The sequence below is a fragment of the Vulpes lagopus genome, chromosome 6, assembly GCF_018345385.1.
Source record: "Vulpes lagopus strain Blue_001 chromosome 6, ASM1834538v1, whole genome shotgun sequence".
NCBI lineage: Eukaryota > Metazoa > Chordata > Mammalia > Carnivora > Canidae > Vulpes > Vulpes lagopus.
Window position 1 is genome coordinate 77,323,357 of NC_054829.1, and position 26,966 is coordinate 77,350,322.

Genomic DNA, 26,966 nt, shown 5'->3' on the forward strand with positions numbered 1-26,966 from the left:
GATGGCGAATAAAACATTCAGAAAGTCCAGATCTGAAAAAATCAGAAAAGATCAGAAAGTCCAAAACATTCAGAAAGTATGGTAATACTTGCAAAATCATTACAACCAGGGAAGGCAAATCTATATCCAAAATACATGTCTATTTTAGTGGGAACAAATCTCTGCCTCTTCCATAATGTAAGAAACCACTGTAATTAGTCTGCATCTGGTAGCTGGCTGGTCTCCTGGGGAATGGTGCTGTATTGGGCACTCAGTGTTCATCCCTTATATCGGCCAATTACACACTCGTCATTAACAGTGGCTAGATCAGTCCATGTTGTTAAGTCCACAAATAGCCTCCATTCTTACCTCTGTGACCATGTTCTACATGGGCCCAGTGAGCAAGCCCTGCAATGGCTGGTGAAAGAAGCTGATGGATATATACAGACTGTTATTTTTTCCTACCTACTTGATTACTGAAAGCCTCTTCTGTGATGGATACTCTTTGGAGGGTATTCACAAATAACCTCATACTCTGGGCCTATTAGGAGAGATCCATTCACACATCTTTTCCACAGACCCCTTCTTGTCATTATTCCAATTTTTTTTTAATCAACACCCTAAACATCTAGCCAAACTGTTATCAATCACTCATGAACTAAGCTAAATCCATACTTCTGGCCATCTCTCTGTTCAGAAAAAGTGGACAACCAAATGTATTATTCGAAGTTCCACCTTTGGAGTGCATTTTTCTTTACCCCTGAGTAGAATATAATGCTGCAATTGTCTATTCCAGTTTGTCCCATTATATTGTCTTGCTATCTGTAAATCAGGACTGAGCTTCTTCCTCCTCATTCAACTGGTGATAAGAAACTCCCCTATGTGGCTATAGATATGGATTGAGGAAGAGCCAGAAGTTGATATTGAAGGAATAGAAGCCAACTGCTTAGGCAACTTAATTGTGCTTCTCTGGATCTGCTTGGGCTCAATCTCTTCTATACTATTTCCATTTGATGATGATTGCTTCAGTGTATACCTAACCTTATGGCTAGGAAGGTCACCTAGTTCATAATAGGAAATGGAGAATATATGTAAGACATTCAGTAACAATATCACACTAGAAGCTGTTTCTAAAGACTTTTATCTGCAGAAGTGGTATGGATTTGCTTCCAAACCTTTGTTCTACACTTGATTCTCCAATTATTGCTTGACAGAGACTTCATTCACCTTCCATCTGCCACAGACAGTCCAAGTATCATTGAGTCTGCTGGCTTACAAAGAAGAGCCTCTTCTCCTCAGCCTGCAGTTAGTTGCTCTGGTCTCCCTCAGAACTGGAAGCTTTGCAGATTACTTGTAAGTAGGACCTAACCAGCCCACTCCAATATGGCATATATTACCTCTGAAATCCAAAAAAGTCTACCTTGTGTCTCTTCTTTAGAGATAGACTGTGCAAGATGCAGCAGTTATCTTCTACTTTGAAGTATATATTGAGATGTTCTGTACCATTTGATTCCCAGGAACTTCTCATATGTAGTGAGCCCCTGACTTTTTGTGGGGTTTATCTCCAATTCTCTGACCCACCTATGTCTGTCTAAATCATAGAAAATAACTGCTACTTCCTCTTCATTTTTTAAAAAGATTTTTATTTACTTATTCATGAGAGATGGAGAGAGAGAGAGAAAGGCAGAGGCACAGAGCAGAGAGAGAAGCAGGCTCCATGCAGGGAGCCCGATGTGGGACTCGATCCCAGGACTCCAGGATCACACCCTGGGCCAAAGGCAGGCACTAAACTGCTGAGCCACCCAGAGATCCCCTGCTATTTCCTCTTCAGATCCTGATCAGGTGCAACCAATATAATGCCGTCAATGCAGTAGACCAGTACAATTTCATGTGGACTGTCAAGATAATCACAATCTTTGCTGACTATATTATGGCAGAGAGCAGGAAAGTTGATATAGTACTGAGGCAACATCAGGTAAAAGCAAACAGCTTCTGGTGGCTGGTACAAATTGATATGGGAAAAGAAGTATTTTCAAATCAATAGCTACACACCAGGTGCCGGAGACTCATTTACATAGCAGCTGCAATTGAAGGTCCCTGACTAAGTCTGCCATACTGCACAGTCATCTGCAGGCATCCATACAACTTCCCTATAGGTCAAACAAGGTATAGTACATGGGGATTCTATAGGTCCCATTACACCTACTCTTTGTCAGATCTTTGATAGTAAGCTAATCTCTGAAGTTTCATCAAGGATGAGACATTGCTTTTAGATTACAATCTCACTAAGGATGGGAATTTTCAGGGCCTTCCACTTGATTCATTTTTACCATAATCGTCCTCACTGTGTAGAGATTCAATGGGACCATTGAGAAATATCCCATCTCTGAGCTATCCTACCTGTGTTATGTATCCACCTGCTCAGTCATTGGTTGAGGGTTGTTCTTCCGTACAGCCTGAGCCAACTCTGAAGGCCAGAGAAAATGAACAGGGCACCTGCAGCTTCTGCTACTTGAATGGGACAATCTCTGAGTTGTCTGAGTTGCTACTTGAAAGTTACTTGAATGGGACAATCTCTGAGTTCTGTTTTGAACATGTTGAGAAATTAATGATATCCAGTAGGCTGTTGGATTAGTGAATCAGAAATTCAGAGAAGAAGATTTTAGCTCCTTCTCTGTGCTTCCGTGGTCCTGTGCTCACCTGTATTATAGCATTTACTATATTTTATTTGAATGGCCTATCTATGTGCCTGCCTTTTGACCAAACTATGAAGGGTGTATCTCTTTTTTTTCTAGTGCCTTTTGTGGTACCTGGTGCACAGTAGTTGCTCATTAAGTACTCACTGAGCTGGAGTTGAATGTTTTCCTCATCAATTTTTTTTGTGCTATTTTAGAAAACTCTTCCAGAAGTAGCAGAATAGCAACTAGTATATAACCAAGAGAATATCAAGTGCATTTTGGATACTGGTACCATTCCTAGCAGGTTCTAGTCAAGTTCTCTTTGGGCAATGGAGAAAACCTTCTTCTGAAAGAAAATTGAAGTGGTCAGAGTCTATAACTAATTTATAGTGTGTATGCTAATATATTTCCAATATTAGGATATGATGTGATATAAGTGCATTTAATTGATTGTCTTGCACCCCAAAAATCATGCTAAGTCATTTATTGACACCATATACAATTTTTTTAAGATTGTATTTATTTATTTGGCAGAAAGAGAGAGAGCACAAGTAGGCAGAGAGGCAGCGAGAGGGAGAGGGAGAGGGAGAGGAAGAAGCAGGTTCAGCAGGGAGCCTGATGCAGGGCTCCATTCCAAGACTCTGGGATTATGACCTGAGCTGAAGGCAGATTCTTAATCAGCTGAGCCACCCAGGTGCCCCCCCCCCATATACAATTCTTAAAAACTGGCCGATAATATTCATAAAAAATTATTGTTTCCTGAGAACAAAAACAATGAGTTATCATCAGCAGTGAGGCAAATATATGAATCACACTATTTTTTTTTCAAATAAATTATCGTAACAAACCCTTATATGAAAGGAAATATGGCCCTCTACCTATGTCTCTGCCTCTTTCTCTCTCTCTGTGTGACTATCATAAATAAAAAAAAAAAAGAAAGAAAGAAAGAAAGAAAGGGGATCCCTGGGTGGTGCAGCGGTTTAGCGCCTGCCTTTGGCCCAGGGCGCGATCCTGGAGACCCGGGATCGAATCCCATGTCGGGCTCCCGGTGCATGGAGCCTGCTTCTCCCTCTGCCTATGTCTCTGCCTCTCTCTCTCTCTCTCTGTGTGACTATCATAAATAAAATAAAAAAAAAAAAGAAAGGAAATATGGTGTTTGGTCTGGAATAGAATGCGTATGTATACTTTAGAGTCATTGAAACCCAAAGATCAAGTTCCTTCAGTTGCATTAACAAATAAACAGGTGTTTGTTTCCCGGTACCTGTACAACTGGTTGAGATAAGATCAGAAGTGACCATGATTCAGTGGCTTCTGGGAACACACCATGCTATATATCTATGGAGAAATAAAACAATATCTACTTGGGTATATTGATGTTATTCTATATGCTGCATAGCACAATACATCCAAAGTTTTATACTTTTTAATTGTATATCACTTTAGGGGTTGTTTCTGGTTTTGTTTTTAATGGAATCACATAAAAGTTTAGCATCATTTGGAAGCAGAATTGTCCCCTACAACTGTCTGCTTTCCCTAGCACATTGCTAATCTGAATTTGGGTCATAATCTTCTTGGAGATATCTGACCTCAAGGGCTGTAGGGGAAAGTGAATTAAGCCTGTGAGAAGTAGCACATGGCTTTTCTCCATGGTTATCCACTTTGTCCACCTCTCAAAAAACATGAAAAAATGACAGCTGGGTGGAGACAGCCCAGGCCATTTGGTTGTAGAAATGGGCAATAAGGAAGGACAGAGTACAGATTTGTATCCTGAATAAGAAAGAAATAGGTCATGATTGAATTGTCCTTATATGAAATAAGCAAGCAATATTAATTCTTATCCAAACATTTTATGAGTATAATGGTCATCAATTATAGTGATGTTGATCCTTGGGCTTTGCAACAATATTCTTTGCACATGAAATTTGTTTATATAGTTTGTGTCCCGGCTGCTTCACCCAGTTAACTAATAAGAGCAAAGGTCAGTTTTCATATGGCTAGTTAGTGCTATAGAGAGAAAGGATCTATTCCTTTGCTATAGCTTGGGTGCTGTCCAATTTAGGTCTCTTTCAAGTGCAGGTCATTGATCATGTGGACAGTTCAGTATAATCTATTGCAATTATTGGAAGAATGACTCAAAGCAATTTTTCTCCTGATTGGGTAATATGTTACAATAAGAAATAATAGTTACCCTTGCTAAGTTCTCACCATCCACTCTGCGCTTAAGCTTTCCAATGCGTTATCTCATTTAATCTTCATAAAACTGATTTTTCAAATAAGAAAAAAGGCTTTAAAAGTTAAGTCACTTGCTGTATAAGTCATAGAGATAATAAACAATAAAGCTGGGGTTTGAGGCCAAAATAATAATAATAATAACTTACATTTGTTTGGCATTTTATGTTTACTAAGGCATTTATATCTATTCTTTCACCTAATCTCCCCAGACAGGGAGATAGTCAGGAGTTATTTTATTTTTACAAATGTGGGAATGGAGACTTTGAGAGGGAACTTAGCTAGTTGATGTCAAGGACAATATACAAAGCTAAGTGTGCTGGTTCCAGGTTTCAGAATCTTTCTTTCTCTTTCTCTCTTTGTTTTGGATTTATTTATTTGAGAGAGAGAGAGAGAGAGAGAGATGTGTGCACACGTGTACATATCAGAGGAGAGGCAGAGAGAGAGAATCTTTAAGCAAATTCCCCCACTGAGCATGGAGCCAGATGGGGGTGCTTATATTCTATATTTATAAATTTGAGTGGTGGATATATAATTACTTGTTTTATCAATGGTCTTAATTGTGTGTAAACTATATATTCTTTCTTGTATGTTTATTTCACAGTACAATTTAAAAAAATGTCAGAAAAGAGACTAACAGATTTTATGTCACCACAGTAACATTAGTTATGTTGGTATAGGTGATCCCTTTTTCTACACTTTCTGAATTGTGTTTTTGTTATCTTCATAATTAAAATACATTAAAGGAATCCATTTATAGGCAAATGGCAGTATTCTGACTTAGCCTAAATAAATCATAAAATGCAACTTGAAGTAGTTTTAATTAAGATAATGAATTTCACAAATATTTGAGAAACATCAGTGTTAAAAGAACACCCTGAAGGTGGAATTTCTACTAACATGTACACTTGAGTAGTTCGGCTGCTGCTAATCTGTTCTTAAGAAAAAAGCAGCTCAGTTTTTATTTTTTTTTAATTTTTATTTATTTATGATAGTCACAGAGAGAGACAGAGAGAGAGAGACATAGGCAGAGGGAGAAGCAGGCTCTATGCACCGGGAGCCCGATGTGGGATTTGATCCCGGGTCTCCAGAATCGCGCCCTGGGCCAAAGGCAGGCACTAAACCGCTGCACCACCCAGAGATCCCACAGCTTGGTTTTTAAAATGAATGTAACATTTTGGGGTGAAGGAAGAAGATATAGTCACATAGCAGATGCAACTTTTTTGGAAGCAACCAAATAGCCCCTCCTCTGTGCAGATTTATCTAATCTCCCTTCCTCCTCCTGATACAACTTCTTTCTAGGTCTTGCTGTTATACTTTGTACATAGTCCTAGAGTTGTACAAATCACATAGTAATATTGTTCTTTATAGACTTGGCTTTCCCCTCCTAGGCTCTGACCTTCTTGTGAGAAGTGTCTAATCATAGTCACTTTTTATCTTTTATTTCCACCACTCTGCCTCCAATAGAGCAGCTGCCTGATTGATGTTTATTAAAATGAACAAAGAAGCAGCAAAAATTTAAAATGCAATGTGGACTGCATTTATAAAACACATGGCTACAAACCTGAACATTCTAGTAAGCTAATTTTCATGCAGGATGAGTTGATAAATTTCCATAAAGTTTAAATATAAGATCTATAGATAATATTATTATGCCTATCATAAAACTTACAAACATTGCACAATACAATAAGCACAATAAATTGGTAACCTCTGGGTTCAGGTCAAAAGGAGTATCTTCCACATATTGTATTTGTGCTGCCCTTTCCTGTCTCCACCTTCCTTCTGTCCTGCACAGGCTATAAGGCTCAAAACTGCTATTTTTAGCAATTAACGATCAGAGAGCTTAACTTCCATATACAGATTCTGAAAATAGGCAAGCATAACCAACCACGGTAGGGTAATCAGAGTATTTGCTGATTACAATCTATTGTTATAAAGACAAAAAAATACTTATATGTTATAAGATGGAAAACAGCCCAAATGTCTGCAAATAGCCCCTTATTAGGACCAATAGAAACACAGCAGTAATGTCCCTCTAGCACCTAAGCATTTGCCAACTATTGATATGACATACTAATATGATGTCTCAAGTCTTTCAGACATCTCCCTGCAATGTCTAAAGAAAGGCAGAAAAAAAAGAACACCTTTTTTCTTCTCTTATTAGCTTTCCTGGGATTTGAGTGGTAAGGACTGTACTCAAAACAGTTGGCCTGCTTTGTTAGAAACACATTAATCCAAAACTCCAGGGTAGAGGGTTAATCCTGGTAGGCCTGGTCTCTATTTGGACAATTTCTTTTTTTTTTTTTTTTTTTTTAATTTTTATTTATTTATGATAGTCACAGAGAGAGAGAGAGAGAGAGAGAGAGGCAGAGACACAGGCAGAGGGAAAAGCAGGCTCCATGCACCGGGAGCCCGACGTGGGATTCGATCCCGGGTCTCCAGGATCGTGCCCTGGGCCAAAGGCAGGCGCCAAACCGCTGCGCCACCCAGGGATCCCTGGACAATTTCTTTTCAGATTAGTTTGGTAAAGAAATATCAGATTTCTCTTGCTATTTACGAAAAAAAGACATCAACAAAAGGGAAACATATTATGTAAGTATGCAGGTGAATAATTTACTGATTAATTATCCTAATAAAACATCCAAATCCAAAATGCCTTGGTTTAGGCTAACCTAAGCTACTGATGCAACCATTATTTATGAATTTAACAAGCAATACACTAAATAGGGTGCCTGGGTGGCTTAGTTGGTTAAACGTCAGCCTTCGGCTCAGGTCATGATCCCAAGGTCCTGTGTCAGGCTCCCTGCTTCTCCCTCTCTCTCTGCCCCTCAATACCACTCATGTTCTATCTCTCTCTCTCAAATACATAAATAAATAAATAAAATATTTTTTTAAAAAAGGAAATACAGTAAATGGAGCAAGCTTATGTCCAATTTGGGAGTTTTAGTCCATTTTCCTGATACCAGAATCACTATGTAGAATAGTGGTTAAGAGTATGGGTCACAGAGTGCTCACTTCAGCAACACATATACTAAGAGCATGTGGGTCATAGGAATGCCTGGGTGGCTCAGCGATTGGGCATCTGCCTTCGGCTCAGGATGTAGTTCCAGAGTTCCGGGATCGAGTCCCACATTGGGCTCCTGCATGGACCCTGCTTATCCTCCCTCTGCCCATGTCCCTGCCTCTCTCTGTGTTGCTCATGAATAAATAAATAAAATCTTTAAAAAAAAAAAAAAAAGAATGTGGGTCATGGGGATGCCTAGGTAGCTCAATGGTTGAACATCTGGCTTCAGCTCAGGGCATGACCCTGGAGTCCCAGGATAATGTCTTGCATCTGGCTGCCTGCAGGCAGCCTGCTTCTCCCTCTGCCTATGTCTCTGCCTCTCTATGTCTTAAATAAATAAACAAATAAGCAAATAAATAAGCAAATAAATAAATACATAAATAAATAAATAAAATCTTAAAAAAAAAGAGCGTGGGTCATGGATTCAGATTGCTTGCTAGTAAACACTGAATCTACCACTGTCTAGCTTGGGATCAAATTACTCTCTATCTCTGCATCTGAGTGTGTTATAGACATTAAAATTATGTAAATATATATAAGTCACTTAGTATAATGCTTGACAGGTAATTATGGATTACCAAGTGTGGATTTATTGTGAAGCTAATGAAATGTAGCTTTAGGGTATCTCACTTGCACAGGCTCTTTCTGAGGTCTCAAGATGGGCTGTAGCAGAATGTTCACACACATTATTTTTTAGATTTGCAAAAGTAAGATATTTTAACTGTAGTCAGTTGAGGCTGCCGTCTCTCTCCATGTCAAATTCTACTCTACCATTTTCTACTGTATTTGGAAGTACTTGAGTATCTATCTACCCATATTTTGAGATCTGGCTAAGGGGAAATTGATCTGGGGACATACCATTTTAATTGAAATTTGGAAACATGCAAATATTATACATTAGGATTGATGTCTTACTTAAGAAAAGCTTTATCCAATCTTTTCATATATTATGATACCCATAATGAGTTGTAAAACTGAAAGAAATGTTTTAAGGTACCAACAATTTTTTAAAATAAGCCATGCTAAAAGAAAGACTACATTTTAAGAAATTATTTAGGAAATTATATTACAATATTGTAATCTTGTGAGGACATAATCAGAGAATTTAAAGCCATTAACTTCGGCAAAAAATTTTATAACCATGCATTAAGTTTATTAATAAAAATTTCTTGCTTATTTGATATAAAATATTGACCTTAACAAAGACAACATAAAACTCAAATATGCTTCTGAAATAAGGAAACAGACAAGCTAATTAAGGAGTATGGCCAGTTTCCAATGATGTCGTTTTACAGCTCATACTATGAATGAGAAAGATCACAAAGATCTTTTTAAGTGGAAAAGGAAGGTAGAAGAGTCAGAGTTGAAAAAGATTTGAAAATTCTACGATGCTGGCTTTGAAGATAAAGAAAGGGGCCCTGAGCCAAGGAATGTGGTGTTCTCAAGAAGCTGGAAAATGCAAGGAAATGTATCTTCCATAGAATATCCAAAAGGAATGTAGCCCTGCCAACACTTTGATTTGAGCCTAGTAGGACCCATTTCAAAATTTTGGCCCCTAGAAATATAAGATAATAAATCTGTGTTGTTTTGAGCCACTAAATTTGTGGTAATTTGTTATAGTAGCAATTTGAAACTAGTATAGAAATTATGTGATTGCCAAGGATAGTTCATGAAAGGAGATGCAGTGTTTACCTAGATTTCTTCAAACTTTGTCATCATGCCATGAGGAAGTAGAAAGACCACATAGAGAGATCACATGCATGGGCCTTCTGGCCACCAGTGTCAGCTGAGGTCCCAGCCCACAGTCAGCACCAACTCCAGACATGTGAGTAAGCAAGCCACAAGATGACTCCACCCCAGGTACCATCTCAATGCAACTTCATGAAAGACCCTGAGAAAGGACTGCCTTGCTGAGCTCAGCCAATCCTAGAGCTGTGAGTAATGATAATAAAATGATTGTCATTTTAAGTCACTAAGTTTTAGGGTGATTTACCTCACAGTGATAAATAATTGGAACAGTATATGTCAACTTTTAAAAATTTACAATTTTTCTTGTTTTGCTTCATGTTAAATAAATGAAGTTTGCTTCACTTTCCTATCTAATTTCATATTTGTTAATTCTACTCTTTTTGCTAGAGAGAACTCCTCTCAATTATAAAGCTTTAACCCCTCCTTAAAAATCTGGTTCTGTTCTTGCACGTAGCCAGAATTTCTTATTCAGAATGTGGTTAAATAGCATACTAATAAATGCAATTAGGCAGACCCACGGATCTTTGAAATAATGCAATCTTTCTTTTTAGAAATTGAAAAAAGCCCTTCATTTTGAAGACACTTTAAAATATTAACAAAAGAAAAATTTAAGCTTATATTACTTATTCATCTCACTTTAAATGCCAATTGCCTTTTCATTGGAGATCAAAACAAGAGATAATTACTTTCACAGAAAATGAAAACTTCCTTTAGGATTAAAATGATATATTCAGCAGATGTCTCCTAAATGATTCTTCCCATAGCACCGTGATGGCAAGAAAAGACAGGAAATATCTGACTTAGGTTAATGGTTCTCAGAACATATCATAAAAGAAGAATGTGTTATGTAAATAACCATGTACAATGTCTCAAAATGCAGCCTGGGTCACTTAAAATTTATTTGCTTTGGGACAGACCCACCATTTTGAGATAATTGGCTCTGATTTCAAGAACTGTCATATTATCTGTTGCATATTCCTTTAGCAGCCTCTTGATGCCATGTCAAAGTTACTCCATTTATTTCAGTTAAGTTTTAGCATAACAGAAAGAGTTGTCAATTCTAAAGTAATGAATTGGAACACTGATGTCAAATGCACTAAGTTCAAGGGTTTCAGAGATAGTTTGTATAAGGCTAACTCACTTGCAGGCTAATAGAACTGGGAGGGCCTAACCTGGCTGGCTGGAAAACCTGCTGTGCTCATTCAGAAGGTCTCTATGGGTAAGTCCCACAATTACAAGGCGAAGCACATCACTATCTGGGAATTAATTGTGTTATGAAGATCACTAGCCCTTGCACAGATAAACACTCCCTTGGAAAGGTACAACATACTTCATCATTGACAACACCAATAACAAGCTATCTATATAGTAAATAGATTGTAAATGTTGAATTTGCTAATTTCAGATTTGGAGTTTGTCCATGAGAAAGTCACAAAGCAGAATATAGAAAATGTTCACTCATTTATTCTGCTGATTGCTTGAAGAAAAGGATTAATTGTCTGCATATAAATCATCTCATTCTTTCAAGTTCAGAAAAAAAAAAATTAAAAAGCTGAATCACTTCAAGATGGCATCCAGGTTAGTTTATGCTCGCCCTGTTCCTTTCCCTCCAGCAAGCATTCCTGTCCCCTTTGCCAGGTTCTGCTAGCAAGGTTAATCTAAACAAACTTCGGTCTGCAAAACACCTCAATGATGGAAAATAACCAAGGCATGGAGCCAGATAGTGAATGGAGGGGAAGAGGGAATGTAGCATTATGTCAGCTTTACCAGTCCTGATCCTCAGGTTCTTTCCTTTCAGGGCTGCACTCTACCAAATTCCTTTGATAAAGTTAGAGATGGTCCCTTCTTTTTCCTCAAGAAGTCACAGCATTATGCAAGTCCTAAAAGCAAAGGTATAAATAGTAAAAGTGCTTTAACAAATGTTTATATTTAATTTTTTAAAAGATTTTATTTATTAATTAGAGACACAGGAAGAGAGAGAGAGAGGAGAGAGGCAGAGGGAGAAGCAGGATCCATGCAGGGAACCAGACACGGGACTGATCACCCCGGGCTGAAGGCGGCGCTAAACCGCTAAACCACTGGGGCTGCCCACAAATGTTTATATTTAATCTTTGCATATGAAGAAGAAACAATGATCTCCTGGTGATTATCACCTCCCATTTGTTTTTTGGATTAGAAAACTGAGGTTCAGGACAATTCACATATTTCAAGGTATTTTAGGTGCTATTTCTAGTAAGTAAGAAAGCTGGGACTCAAAGTCAGCTTTTGCCCTAACACCTCAGATGTACCAGGACATATTCTGAGACTGTGTTTTATTTACCTATTTTTGTATCCCTGAGGCCTAGTATCATGCCTGGCATCTAGTATATATTCATTATATAAAAAGCTAGGATTTAGGGACACCTGGGTGGCTCAGCGGTTGAGCATCTCCCTTTGGCCCAGAGTGTGATCCTGGGGTCCCTGGATGGAATCGCACATTGGGCTCCCTGCATGGAGCCTGCTTTTCTCTCTGCCTTGTCTCTGTCTCTCTCTGTCTCTGTGTCTCTCATGAATAAATAAATAAAATCTTAAAAAAAAAAAAGTTAGGGGCAGCCCAGGTGGCTCAGCGGTTTAGCGCCTGCCTTCAGCCCAGGGCATGATCCTGGAGACCCTGGATCGAGTCCCACGTCAGGCTCCCTGCATGGAGCCTGCTTCTCCCTCTGCCTGTGTCTCTGCCTCTCTCTCTGTGTGTCTCTCATGAGTAAATAAATAAAATCTTTAACAAAATAAAAAATAAAAAATAATTTTAAAAAGTTAGGATTTATTGAGTTTTTTGGTTTTTGTTATTTATTGTTTTTTATTAAAGATTTTATTTATTTATTCATGAAAGACACAGAGAGAGGCAGAGACCTAGACAGAGGGAGAAGCAAGCTCCCAGCGGGGAGCTGGATGCAGGATTTGGTCCTGGGACTCTATGATCACAACCTGAGTCGAAGGCAGCAGCTCATCCACTGAGCCATTCAGGTGCCCCAGATTTATTGTTTAAAATGATCATTTGTGAGGAGGAAGATGCTATCTAAAAAGTTGTAAGGGAGGCTGTGGACTGTGGGCTGCCGGGGTCGGTGAAGAATCTCAAGATGGTCAGGCGAAAACTTGCTCTGAAAACCATTGACTGGGTAGATTTTGGGGAGATAATACCCTGAAACCAGAAGGCCATTACCAACTCCCTGAAATCCTGGAATGAGACGCTTACTTCCAGGTTGGCTACTCTTTCTGAGAAACCACCTGCTATCGACTAGGCTTACTACAAGGCCAATGTGGCAAAGGCTGGCTTGGTAGATGACTTTGAGAAGAAGTTTAATGCCCTGAAGTTTCCTGTGCCAGAGGATAAATACACTGTCCAGGTGGATGCTGAGAAAGAAGAAGATGTGAAAAGCTGTGCTGAGTTTTTGTCTCTCTCAAAGGCCAAGATTGAAGAATATGAAAAAGAGCTGGAGAAGATGAAGAACATAATTCCATTTGATCAGATGACCATTGAGATGACCATGAAGTCTTCCCAGAAACCAAATTAAGTATCCCTATTGAGGACAAGAAGTATCCCTATTGGCCTCACAAGCCAATCGAAAATTTATAAACTTGAGTTGGGAGAAAGCCCTGGCCCTCATATTATAAATGTTGGACATGGGGATCCCTGGGTGGCTCAGCAGTTTGGCCCCTGCCTTCGGCCCAGGGCGTGATCCTGGAGTCCTGGAATTGAGTTCCACGTCAGGCTCCCTGCATGGAGCCTGCTTCTCCCTCTGCCTGTGTCTCTTCCTCTGTGTGTGTGTGTCTTTCATGAATAAATAAATAAAATCTTTAAAAAATATATACGTTGGACATTAAAAAAAAAGTTGTAAGGGAATTTTGATGCCTTATGAACTTTAGAGAAGTCCAAGTATAAAGTATTAAGGGAAGCAGTGTGGCAGCTACTTGCTGATACTCTATTTTCTTTCCAAGGGAGAAGCTGAAGTGTTGAGTGGTTTGAAGGACACTCATCAGAAGTCAAGAATTCATTGAACGAAGGCATTATTTCTGTGGGTGTGTTACTACTTATTTCCTGCTCTGTGTCTACCTTCTAGTTTCATAGTCTCAGATGTCACTGAGGATAAGCTCTCTGTCTGTCCTTAAAGAGGTTACTGGGGAGAGGGTATCATCCAATCCCACTCCACCCCTCTCACTGTGCTGGAGATCCAATGTCTTATAATGAATCCCCTCAAAGTCCTTCTTGGGGACTGCCAGATTTCTGATTCCCTATTTTGTATGTGTGCCTGATACAAGAAAGTCGCCCCCAATAAAGCTTAGGAAGGACAGAAAGGTAGTTGACAGGTACCTAAGGGAGAATGTCCTTTAAGTAAGTAAGATCTACAGCTGCAACAAAGTCAACTGAAATGATAAGACGAATAGAGCCTGGAGAAAGACTGTCATTTAAAACAAATTTAAAAATTAAAAAATAAAAGCCACATTAACAAACAACAACAAAAAATCAGTAGAACAAAAAGGGAAAACTTGTATCATTTTCTCCCCCAGAATATCATCATTAAAAAGAGGTGTTTTGAAAAAAAGGATGATGGTCAAGTAGTTATACTTGACTAATATATTTTAGTGATTGCTATTTCCTTTATCTTAAAAGGTAAGTGGACTGAAGTGGATAAATGGCTCCATATTGGGCAATTTGATCAGTCTTTTCTCTGGTACTGGACAGGGCCTGCCAAGACCAGGAAATTGAACACCACTTAGCAAGCTTTCTTGTCTTACTCTTAAAGAGCTGCTCATTATTCAAAAGGTTGCCTGATAAAAGATACACACACACCAAAAAAAAAAAAAAACCAGTTATGAATGTACATTTTGTATAACTTTCTGTCAGTGATCTAAGTCATGGACAATTTCTTGATCTGTCTTATACCATCTCTATTTAAAAATCTTCGACCACATAATTTTACATTTCCTCTTTCACATCATTTATTTTATTTTATATCTTATGTTCCTTTTCTACCTTTGCCCTGCTACTTGAAAAAAATCCCCAATCTCTTTTATGTTTTGGCCACAAACTCTTCTTTTTCTCATGGTGCTTGTTTTCTGTCCATCTGCTTTCTCTCTCTCTCTCTGGAGCCTCTTTATAACTGCGATGAGCTGTCATCTATGTCATTCTAATCTTAGCTTTATTTTCCATGTTAGTTGCATACCCTCATTTATGTTTTTCAGCATAGATTTCCAGCGGAGATTTATATCAAATAAAAACAAGTTATAATAATGTTTAAAAGAGCACACAAGTATTGCACAAAATTATGCAACCTGTAAATCATATAAAAGTAATCTGTTAATATAATTTTCTTTCTTTCCCAAAACCCTGAACAAGGCCACATCTCCCTGAAATGGGAGGATTTGCTCTTTGAGTCCCCTTTTCCCAGGTTGCTCTGGGCTCTCATGCCTAGTCCAAGCTAATATGTAAAGGGATCTATTTCTAAAAATTTTCAGTTGCTCTGGAAAGAAGAGAAAGCTGCTTCTAAAGCTGTGTTGTGTGCCTTTTCATATTTTACAAGTAACAAAACAATTCACAGAAAACATGCAGAAGAACAGAAAAGAGAAATCTGTTCCTTGGGTTTGATTATTCTATTTACTGATTTGTGTATTTGGCTGACAGTGGCAGGGAATTGAAGAGGGAGAAAGTAAAGAAATAAACCATAAATATTAGAGGGGAGTCTCTTACATCCCCCAGAGAACTCCTCTGTTAAGGTTTCTCTGGCCTAAGGCACCCTTTGTTCTGCTTTTTGCTTTGCTTCAAAAGAGGTGTCACCTCTTAATAATAAAGTTAATTATAATGGATAGTAAATGATAACTTATGGGTGACTGAGGACCAAGAAGCCTCTGGGAGTTTTGATTAAAACAACAGCACAACTATAACCTCTGGAGGCACATTATAATTATTAAATGTTTATTTGTCCTCATCAGTATGAGCAGGTTAAGTTTTTCCCTTAAAGTTCCTCCTTATACATTTATTTTTATTAGCAAAAATTTCAAGGCACATCGAATTAAAAATAATAGTTTTATAACGAAAACCCACCTTCACCAGAGTCTTAACCTTTTCTCAAACTCATTTCACCTATTATCTATCTCCATTTTTTCCTTTTGGTAGGAAAAACTTCAAATACGAGAGATGAGAGCATTTTATTCATAAATATTTCAGTAAGCACCCCAACAATTTTATAATAACTTGATTGGTCATCACAAAATGGACCCTCAGAACAAAATAAAGGTTTTTTTGGCTATTACGGCTATCTGGAGGTCAGAGCACAGGGCGAAGGGCTAGGTCCCAGGGCCAGCTCTATAAGTGCCTTCGGAACATCAGGCATGCGCAATCCAAGACTCCAGAGTTGCTAAGGCCCCAAGGAAGATAGAGGCGCCGGCTGAGACGAAAGCCAATCAGAGGGCTCGAAGGCTAGTCGGTCAGCCAATCCGGATCCGAGGGCGCCTCAGAGGCTCAGCTTTCGGGTCGCTGTACCAGTGTCCAATCGGAGAGCTTGCTGCTTTGGGCGGACTTTTCAAAACAGTGAAAACAAAACAAATGGGGACCTTTAAAAGGTTGCAATGCGACCAGAAACTATCTCCTTCCGCCGCTAAACCCTGCCACTCCTTTTCCGTCCCCCTCGGCTGCATCACGAAAGCTGATTCCCAGATTCCAGCCCCCGCCCTGCACTGAGAGGGCGGGGCGGCGGCAGAGCGAGGCGGGAGCAGGAGCGCCCGAGGCCGACGGGGGACGGTCGCGCGGCGGCAGGACTCTTTTTCGAAGCCGTTCGAAGCCTCGTATCCCTCCGCGGGAGTCACGTGCCCCGCCCCCTGGGGGCGTCGAAAACTCAAAACAAAAACAAGGGGTTTGCTTCGGCCTCCACCGCGGAGGCGGCGGCGCCCGCAGGGGCTCGGGGGCTCGGGGGCTCGGGGCCGGCGCTGCGCCCCAGCTGGAGGGGTGGGCGCGCGGGCAGGATGCGGCTCGGGCCGTGAGGCCGAGGCGGCGGGGCAGGGGGAGGGCGCCGATGCCGGTCCAGGGGCACCGCTAAGGCGGCGGGTCCCCGACCTCGGGAGACGGCTTCGGACGCCCCCGCCGCGCCCAGTCCTCCCCGGGCCGAGACGCCGCGAGCCGAGACGCCGCGGGCCGGCGGGGAGGCGCGTCCCCGGCGAGGTGAGTGGCCCGTCTGGGGTCGCGGGGTTTCTTTGTTCGCAGGTGGGCCTCGGCAGGGGCACGGTGGCGGAGGACCCCGTCAGCCCCGGGAGCGGCTCTGGCCCCGTCCTCACCAGCGGAGGGTGCGCTGGAGGCCCGAGGAGCTGAAGACGGTTTTTTGGTACCCCCCCCCCCCCGCCACGGGCTCGCTGGGGTGGTGCTTCCTGGTGACAGCCGAGGAGCCTGGCACCGGAGGCTGGACGGGTGTCGCGTGGCACGCGGTGGTGGGCTCGGCGGGCCCGGAGCCGGCGGTGCGGAAGCGGCTGGGGAAGGCTTCGGGGCCGGACTCCAGCGAGAGGGGCTTCTGGGGCTCGGCCCCCCGGGAGAGGCGGGGCTCGGAGTCTCCTCCCTCCGGTCCTTTGTTCGGTCGCGAGGCCTCCCACCCCTCCCTCCGGTCGTTCTGGGAGCCCACCCGCCCCCCACCCCCGCGCGTCGCGGCCCCGGGTCTCTCTGCCGGGAGCAGCCCCCCCCCCCCGCGGCGGCTCCAGGTGGGCGGACCGGCCAGGCCCCGCCGCCCCGCCAGCTTCCTGTTGTGAAGCGGCCCCCCGGCCGGGGCCATCCGGTCTGACCCGGCGCTGGCCGGCAGCCCGGCCCGCGGCGCCTCCCCCTGCCCCCCCTCCCAGGCGGGGGCCTGCAGGGGTGCGCTGGGGCTCCGGGGGCTGTGACCCGTCCGCTCACCCGCTCCTCGCCGGAGGCACCGGCACCAGCTCGCCTCCGCCCACTCCCCCCCCCCCCCCCCGGGATTCCTTCTGATGCGCGGTGTCTTTGCTGCAGATGAAGGATTTGGGGGCAGAGTATTTGGCAGGTCGTGAAGGGGTCCAGCTCTTCGGATTGTTGAACCTCTACCTAGAGCAGGAACAGAGATTCCAACCTCGAGAAAAAGGGCTGAGCTTGATCGAGGCTACCCCGGAGGTAAGCTCCCAGAGAAGAGATCTTGTTCAAAGAGCTGATAGGCCTTGGAGAAGGAGGACTCTCTTTGCCCCCAGTTGAGTCAAGATTAAAGGCTGCAAGTTTCTTAGCACCAAAATTTGTCTTCTAGAGTACTAAATTCTACAGGGTTATGCAGGAATGAAAATGATACGAACTGTAGAGAAGTATTCCTTCATAAGTAAGTGGCACCCCCGACCTGCAGCTTCTGGTGGGAGACTCCCTGGGAACTGAGTAGTTGATTATGGAAATACCCTCCGCCCATGAAATACTTTATTTAAAAAAAAGAAATCTAAGAGCCTACTGTAAAGAGAACAAACTGTCTCCATTATGGGGGAATTATATTTGCTATAATCCTCTGGAAGTGTGACAACAGTTCACTTTATATTGGATTGCTAAAGCTCTTTTATGCTATGTATTTTTAAAAAGCCATGATATTTATACGTATCTTGTATCTGAAAAAGTGTGTGTTTAATGATACCACTCTTTCTTCCATACTCTCAAAGATTAAGAAAAAAATTACCTTATTTGAATATACTTGTGTGTATTTATCCAATTTTTAGAAAGTCATAGCTTTGGCTCTTGGTTTTTATTGCAGGATGATAACACTTTGTGTCCAAGACTGAGAAATGCTAAAGTAGAAGATCTAAGGAGTTTAACCAACTTTTTTGGGTCTTGCACTGAGACTTTTGTCTTGGCTGTCAATATTCTGGACAGATTCTTGGCTCTTATGAAGGTATTTAAACATTTTTGTGTATACATCTTTTATTTTTAAATCTAGTGCCCAGCACAGTGCCTGACATAACAAGGGTTTGAGAAATGTTGGACAACTGAAAGAAATTATGTCGTTACACATAAACCTTTTTAATTGGAATTGTGATCTTTAGTGCCAGATTAAGAGACTACAGAATTAACTGTGTTGTATTTTAAGTTGGTTTTACTATTACCTTTTATATACCTTCTCTTTGAAGATGTTACAAAACGAAGGTAACACCGTTTTTAGGTATTCCCTACATGTGTATACAGTCCTCAAAATAAGGTTTTCATATTTTTATCTTCCACCGTATTTCTCTTGGAATTTAGTTGTTTTTAGTGCCAAAACGTAAAGGTGACCTACCGCTTTCCCTGTGAAAAGTCTTTTCAAAGCAGGGAGCCATAGTCTTATTAACCAGCAACTGTTAGAAAAATGTGGTGATTCTTCTGCCAATAGGATTGCTGTCAGCTGCTGGGTCAGTTTTCCGGGCACTGTAAAGAAAAGGGCAGCCATCTGTCCATGGCAGCTTTTACATATGCTCCACTCTGCACAACTGATGCAGTATTTCTCTTGGGCAAATTTGCATTGAAATGTGGGATGATACTTAAAAATAAATAGAGAAGAAGATAAAAAAGATGAGTTGCATGTATAATTTTTATGTCCAAAGAAGTATATATTGTCTTGGTGTTGAAAGGCTTAGTTTACTTTGGGGGAGACTGTACTATTATGATTTCATGTTTGAAATACAAAGTATAATTCATTGTTGGAAACCCACCTTTTGAATTTGCATTTAAATTATGTAATTTAAATGCTTAACATGTGTTTTTTAAAATGGGAAATTAAGTCTGTTTAAAATGAAAAAATGATTAAGTATAAATGTGAATTAAGGATAAGTACATGAAGCAGCTAGATTGTGTTCTGTCTTAAGAGTTAGGGACATCATTATAATATTCTTGCAAGTATCTGCTTTGCTACGTCAGAGTGACAATTGTTAGAAGAAGCCTTGTTCTTTGTTTTTCAGGTGAAACCTAAACATTTGTCTTGCATTGGAGTCTGTTGTTTTTTGCTGGCTGCTAGAATAGTTGAAGAAGAATGCAATATTCCATCCACTCATGATGTAATCCGGATTAGTCAATGTAAATGCACTGCTTCTGACATAAAACGGATGGAAAAAATAATTTCAGAAAAATTGCACTATGAATTGGAAGCAACTACTGCCTTAAACTTTTTGCACTTATACCATACTATTGTACTTTGTCATACGTCAGAAAGGTCAGTGGGATTACAAATAAAGATTTTTGTACTTCAGCTAACAGTTACAGTGCCAGTGAAATTTATATTTTTACCCTTCTAAAACTTTTAATTTGGACTTTTAACAGCAATTTCTTAAAATTATTTATTAAATTTCCAAAGATTTAAATGTTTGTCCTATTTTTTCATTGTATAGGAAAGAAATACTAAGTCTAGATAAACTAGAAGCTCAACTGAAAGCTTGCAACTGCCGACTTACCTTTTCAAAAGCAAAAGTAAGTTAATTTCTTGCTTACATATGTCTCACTGTTTCTGTTTTAAATTTATAAAAAATACTTATTCCCCCCCCCCCTTTTTTTTTTAGCCATCTGTGTTAGCTTTGTGCCTTCTCAATTTGGAAGTAGAAACTTTGAAATCCATTGAATTACTGGAAATTCTTCTGCTTGTTAAAAAACATTCCAAGGTAAATTATCTTCAGTTCTTATTCTTTAAAGCAGATTTCTAGTGTTTCATCCTCTCTCTTCCCCCCACCCCCATGGTGATTCAAACATTAAATAATACTTTATGGGGCTCTTGACTTTTACACTTTTATCTTGTAGCTCAAGTGTTGAAGTTCTCAAAATGCAGATTTGACCCAGACAATGTTAAGCTGGAAGGGAACCTGATCACTTAGTCTAGCTTCTTTCTGTGTTCAGATGTTGTCCCTTCTATAGTATTCTCACCAGTTGGTAACACAGTGGTCCACGTTGCAACTTGCACGTTGTTCTAAAATACATGTGAGGAAGTAGACTTAGTAAACATACTAATGGCAGTCCATTACATCCTTAGGGTTGGATCATCATCCCATTAGTAGCATTACCAAAATAACTTCTGCCATCTTTTTCTTTTTAAACCTCTTAGTCTGGCCAGCCCAATAAGTTTTGCAGTACGGGTGTTAGCACTAATAGGGACTGCTTTGGGGCTTCATTAGCACCAAATGGGGCAGACTGTGAGAGGCACGATGTCTGATATTCTGGTTGGACCAGAAGAATCTTAGACAATCGGTAACAAAGGCTTGTGGCCAGGAAGTTGGTGGACTAATAAAAGGGCTTGGGAATCATTTAACGTAGGCTTGTTGTTAGAATGTCTAGGTGATAGTCACAAGCAGAAGTAATACGAGTATCCAACTTAAATAGTGGTTTTGGAAGCCAAGCATGGAAATGAGACACGGAGTCACAATGACCAAGATTTGAACCCAGTGATGGGGAGAATATTGATGCCACTGAGGGGAGTTTGAGAGAAACCAGTTTGTGATCAAAGAAATACGATTTTAGGTACTTGTATATCTTTCAGGTGGGTAGGTATTTAGAAGATATTTGGCAACCTGGAATAAAAATTCAGAAGATAACTTGTAGCTGGAGATTTGAGATTTTAAATTTCTCATGAAGAAATAATAGTAGAAACCATACCAAACTTGTGGGAGTTCTTTGCTTAGGGATCAGTTAAAACTCTGGGTTTTCATTGTTGGTGGTTTCCCCCTTAGGCAAGGGAAGGGAGGGTACATTAGTCAAGTGCACTGTTGGGTTAGAAAAAGGTTTTCAAGAAGTATTCCTAAATCAGGAGTATTGAATTTTGATGAGAGACTCAGTGTAAAAAAGAATTGAGGGAGGCTATTAGATACCGAGGAGATGTCTGTAGAACAGGAAGGGAGTCCAGCCATATTGCAAGGGGATTAAGATGGAGCTAGATTAGGTGGTAATGGAGACCATGATGATAAAAAGTTATCTTCTGTTTGTGATGAAAATGCCTTTTTTATGAAGCATTTTGTTTTTAACAGATAACTTCTAGCTTTAATTTATTTTTTTATTTTATTTTTTTAATTTTTATTTATTTATGATAATCACACACACAGAGAGAGAGAGAGAGGCAGAGACACAGGCAGAGGGAGAAGCAGGCTCCATGCACCGGGAGCCCGACGTGGGATTCCATCCCGGGTCTCCAGGATCACGCCCTGGGCCAAAGGCAGGCGCCAAACCGCTTCGCCACCCAGGGATCCCTCTAGCTTTCATTTAAATCATAAATTTATTAGTTTTAATTTAAACCTTCTGTAATAATATCTGCAAATATCTTAAGTGAAAATTTGTTCATTGAAATAAATTGGGGCACTCCCCAGTGGTGGAGAAACTGTGCTCTTTGGGAAGTTCCTCTTCTGTCTTACTGCTAATTTCTCCATTAGTGTATATCTAGTGTCTTAATGTAAATGCATAATTTTAGCAGTCCATTCAATGCTATGTTGTAGAGGGCTAAATTATGTTAAATTCCTTTCATTGAGACTATTAAAGAATATACGTAATAATTGGTTGGTTAAACAAATCTAATGTTTTTAGGTCAGTGTATTTTCTTAAAATAGGCAAAGCTTTTTATTAGGTTCTATGTAAATTATTTATACCTATGGTGCTCCTCCTTTAAACCAGTGGTTACTGGATTTTGACCACCCATTAGAATTGCAGAGCTTTAAAAAATCTTTTTGCCCAGGTCATATCCCGTATCAAATAAGAATATCCGGTGGTGGAAGCCAGGCATCAGTATAATTTAAGCATTTTAGGGTGATTGTAGGGTAGTTAACCTCTTCATTAACATTTTTTTCCAGGTTAATGACACCGAGTTCATTTATTGGAGGGAGTTAGTTTCTAAATGCCTAGCCGAATATTCTTCTCCTGAATGTTGCAAACCAGATCATAAGAAATTGGTTTGGATTGTTTCAAGGCGCACAGCCCAGAGCCTCCACAACAGCTACTATAGTGTTCCTGAGCTGCCAACGATACCAGAGGGGGGTTGTTTTGATGAAAGTGAAAGGTAAGCAGGTTCCTTGACTAATTAGACCTTCCCATAGTAAATAATACTGATTTTATACTCAAAATGGAACCTGGGAATATTACAGGGTATTAGAGAAAGCTCCTACTCCAATAGCATCATTGCTTCAGGTGATAAAATTAGCTAGAGGTAGTTTTATTAAAGTAGGTGATGATTTAGAAGTATGCTCTTCTCTTCCCCCCTTTTCATTCTTTATTTAAAAACAAAAAACAAAAAATAAAAATAAAAATAAAAACAAACCGTGATGCTCTGCATTATATCCCCAAGACTTGTAACTGGAATTTTGTACCTGTTGAGCATTTTCACCTACTTCATTCCCTGCCTCTAGCAACCACCAGTCTGGTTCTCTGTATCTATGAGTTCTGATTTTTATTTTTTTTATTCTTAGATTCCACATACAAGATCATACGGTATTTGTCCTCCCTCTGTCTTGACTTTTTTCATTCCTTCCCTTTTTGAAAACTGGTTGTTTCACATCTCCTTTGCTCTTTGAAATATAGTTTAGTTTAAAAACAAAACCTGAAATTGCATTCTGGGCTTTTCAGGGTTAGTGTGAATTCCTAATATGGTGCCGTGGGAAGAGGCTGTGGGTTAAATGATTGGAACGTAAAGGAAACTACCACCACTAACATGGCAGTCTTCTTTAGATATTTTTACCATTTTGGCAAATGGCATTGTCTTGTTCAGAGTTAATTTTTGTTCATAAAATGAATGATTTTTATTAAATTTGGTTATTTTATGCTATAAAGAATGAGAAGTTTAGTTTTTATAGCTTACTGGTTTCTTGGTTTGAGAATATCAGGGATACAGTAATTAATGCAAGAAAGACATCAAAACCATGTGATGGGAGATACGTTGTCCTTTGTCTCCATTTATTGGATTTGAAATGCTTAGAGTTGTATAGTTAGTTGTTGATATTTATTAACTGGTACAAGAATAATAGTTTGGCAGATAGTAATTTGTCTAAACATCTTAAAATCTGTATTTTCTAAGGAGATTACAATTCATTTTAGGAAGTCCTAATAAGTTAAATTATGTCTCTATAAAGCTTAAATTTTGAATATAAAAATCCTGAGACTAGAGATATGTGTTTAGTAGTTTTATTTGGCTTATAAAATCTTTAAGTATTTTCTAAATAATGATCTCATGAATAAATAAAATATTAAAAAAAATAATGGAGTCTTCTTTGTCTCTTTTCCTCCCTTTTAGTGAGGACTCTTGTGAAGATATGAGTTGTGAAGAGAGTCTCAGCAGCTCTCCTTCCAGTGATCAAGAGTGCACTTTTTTTTTCAACTTCAAAGTGGCACAGACACTGTGCTTTCCATCTTAGAAATCTAATTGTTCTGTCAGAAATTAAAGTGTATGTACAGGTTTCAAAGCAATAAATGGGGGAGTAGGTAGTTTTCTGGTCCATCCCCCATCTAGGCAGAAATTGCATAGACTGGAACACCTACCTTCTATTTATTATTCAGATCAGATCTGGCCTATTTTCATATTTAATCCTAAGCCATCAAATGGGTTAGTGCCTCTTAAACAAGTAACAATGTTTTACACATTGGCACTTTATTTTTCTCATTGATCTTTAGCTACTTGGGGAAGAGGGAAGGTGCTGATACCTTCAATTTGTTACTTTTCAAAGAGATTTTTAAAGATGAATAGTGTAGCTTAAACTTTTTATAAAGCTTTCACGTGTCTTTATTTAAACAGATTGGGAGTGTACAAGTGCTTCCTCAATAGGGACAGTGGATAACCTTTTAATGGTTTATCATATATCTCCCCTACTCTCCAGTCACAGAACCGAGAATATACTCCAATGTCAAACCCCTTTTTTGTTGTTTTGTTGTTTTTTGAATGATCATGTACTCTCTGATGCAGACTCTATAAACTTAGGAATTATAATATTGACATTTCTGTGAATTTTAGTATATAATGTGTTAATTGAAGTTTCTGCTAAAGCAGAAATACTTGACAGGTTATGGTTGTTAGATAGTTGCATTTCTAATGCCTAAGTATTGTCAGACTATAGTATTATGTTACTAATACAATCCATAATCCGTTAGTTATGCATGCACCTGTATGAAAGCAGTGCAGGAAGTTGAAAAGAACTACGTAACTGTGGAAGTGATAAATGATGATCCTAGTAGCACATTTTTTTCATTTTCTTATATTAAAAAAGTCTGCATGATTATGTTTATTTTCTTTGTAATTCACATTTTAAAAATAATGATATTAGTATATGGGTGCCAAGACTGAACATGAAGTAAAAAAAAAAAAAAAAAAAAGTTAAGTGTTTGTAGTATTCTAGTTTTAAGCATATGTGTGCTGGTACAGCCATAAGAATAGGGATTTACAAACTCTGTGCACATGAGATTTTGTACAGAGAATCTTTTTAATTTTATATATTGTATATGAAAATGTAAATCTTAAAAAATGTACATAAAAATACTGTATTTTTTTACCGTGTGTGTGGTAGTCTAGTCATTGCATGTAAATATAATTTATTGTGTATTCTGTACTATAAATCATACATTGGTGACTTTTTTAATGTAAGTCAACATCCATTGGATGTTTTCTGAAGTGGATCTTTTTGAAGTAATCATAGATTACAACTCGAAATAAAAATATTAAGTTATATTCTTTGTTTGCAATTGTATCTTAATTTTGTGGTTCAAAAGAAAAAGTGCTTGCTGTATTTCCATGGGAAAGCTTGAAGTGAGGCTGGAGTGCCTCCAAGATAAGCTCTCTTATCTGGTTACCAGAAGTTCTCTAGGTAGTATTTCTTCATCACAGTTTGGCCCTCAGCCTTGGAGATACTGAAAGCAAATCTGTCACTTGAGAATTGACCTCTCTCTGGACTTAAACAAAAGAGTGATGTATTGACCCAGATGCCTATTAATTTATAGTGAAAGGCAACAGGTATCAAGTACACCAGAATGCTCCAGCTGGAAGATCAATACAGTTTCTTTCTGCAAGACAGGCCAATTTCTAATTGGAAGGTTGCTTGGCAGATAAACACAATGAGGGTACTGTGACTGACCCTGCCAGCCTCTGGCTTTTTGGACCTTTTTTTTCCCAAGACTTAAGCTTGTTTTATAAGTCATGGTGGGGTTTTTGGGGGGCAGAGGGGCATATTTTCCCTCTGGCTTAATTTTGTAGACCTTTGTTTTCTCTAGTTGGTTGGAAAATCATACTGAAAGTGGTTTTAATGTAATTCTGGTACCTCTTCTCCCTTAGAGATCGGCCATGTTTTCCTAACCCTCTTAGTGGAGATCTGTGACTTGAAGATGACCCTCCCCTTCCTACTAAGTAGTTTGGGTAAGTAGTGGACAGGATATTCCGCTTTCAGATTTTGATTTGTTGAGATGTAAAGTCACTTGTGGTTTTCCAAATCTTAAAACCCTCTTCAGTTCCTCCAGGGTTTGATTAGTAAGCAATTTTCTTTTCTTACTAGATGCTCTTACTATGTGAATCTGCACACGTGGTTTCATTTGTTGCCCTTTATGGTTTTCAGCATGTTTTGTCTAGCCATCCTTACGGAGCTTCCCGTGTGTTTATTCACAACGGCTACCCCACTTGGAGGTCTCTGATCCCCAAACCTGCTCTTCCTGTGTGTGTACCCTACGGAGTAGCTATTCTGTTTATTCAAGTTGGAGACCCACGTGATATCTGCATCTCCTCCCACCTGCTCACCAGACATTTCCGTTTATCATTTACACGATTTCATCTATACTGTATGGCTCTACTCTGTCTCTTCTGCTGCTGGCTTGGTTCGGTCCTGTACTCTATCAGCAGGGTCACAGCAGTATCCTCGTCATTTCCTAGCTGTGGCGTGCACACTTTGTCGCTTCTGCTGTTCTGCTTGCTGTAGTATCACTGCCTGGTCCCTGGGTCTCCAGCCATTTGACCCTCAGGAAGTGAGTTTGGGCAAATAACATGTTTTAATCACCTGTCACACTCCGTTTAATACTCTGGTCAACTGTGGCTGCGTTAGTGGAATAACACTCCTTAAGACAGTTTTAACCATGTTCTTTGTCAAGGATGTGACCTTTCCTTTTATTTCAACACTAGGTTCTACCATGTTTCCCCTGCCTCCTACCCTCCCCTCTGCACAGAAAACATGCCAGCTTATTTTAGGTGACCTATTTTTATTAGATTATTAGATGGACAAAGGCCATGTACTTTGCATTTGTCATTTTTGAACTGAGTTTTTCTAATTATTTGTGCCAGAAATTGGTCAACAACCTACTA

The 26,966-nt window shown here is 39.8% G+C and overlaps 1 protein-coding gene and 1 pseudogene across 1 annotated transcript; both read left to right on the top strand.

The window, feature by feature from the left end:
* Window positions 1-12,818: 12,818 nt before the first annotated feature.
* LOC121493827 lies at window positions 12,819-13,391 on the top strand (annotated as a pseudogene).
* A 3,373-nt stretch (window positions 13,392-16,764) lies between these two features.
* CCNG2 (cyclin G2) lies at window positions 16,765-25,352 on the top strand. Its single transcript, XM_041759564.1, has 8 exons — window positions 16,765-16,894; window positions 17,708-17,845; window positions 18,459-18,596; window positions 19,636-19,886; window positions 20,062-20,140; window positions 20,230-20,328; window positions 22,495-22,700; window positions 23,928-25,352. The coding sequence occupies exons 2-8, from the start codon at window positions 17,708-17,710 to the stop codon at window positions 24,046-24,048; spliced, it is 1,032 nt and encodes a 343-aa protein (XP_041615498.1). The 5' UTR covers window positions 16,765-16,894; the 3' UTR covers window positions 24,049-25,352.
* Window positions 25,353-26,966: the final 1,614 nt, after the last annotated feature.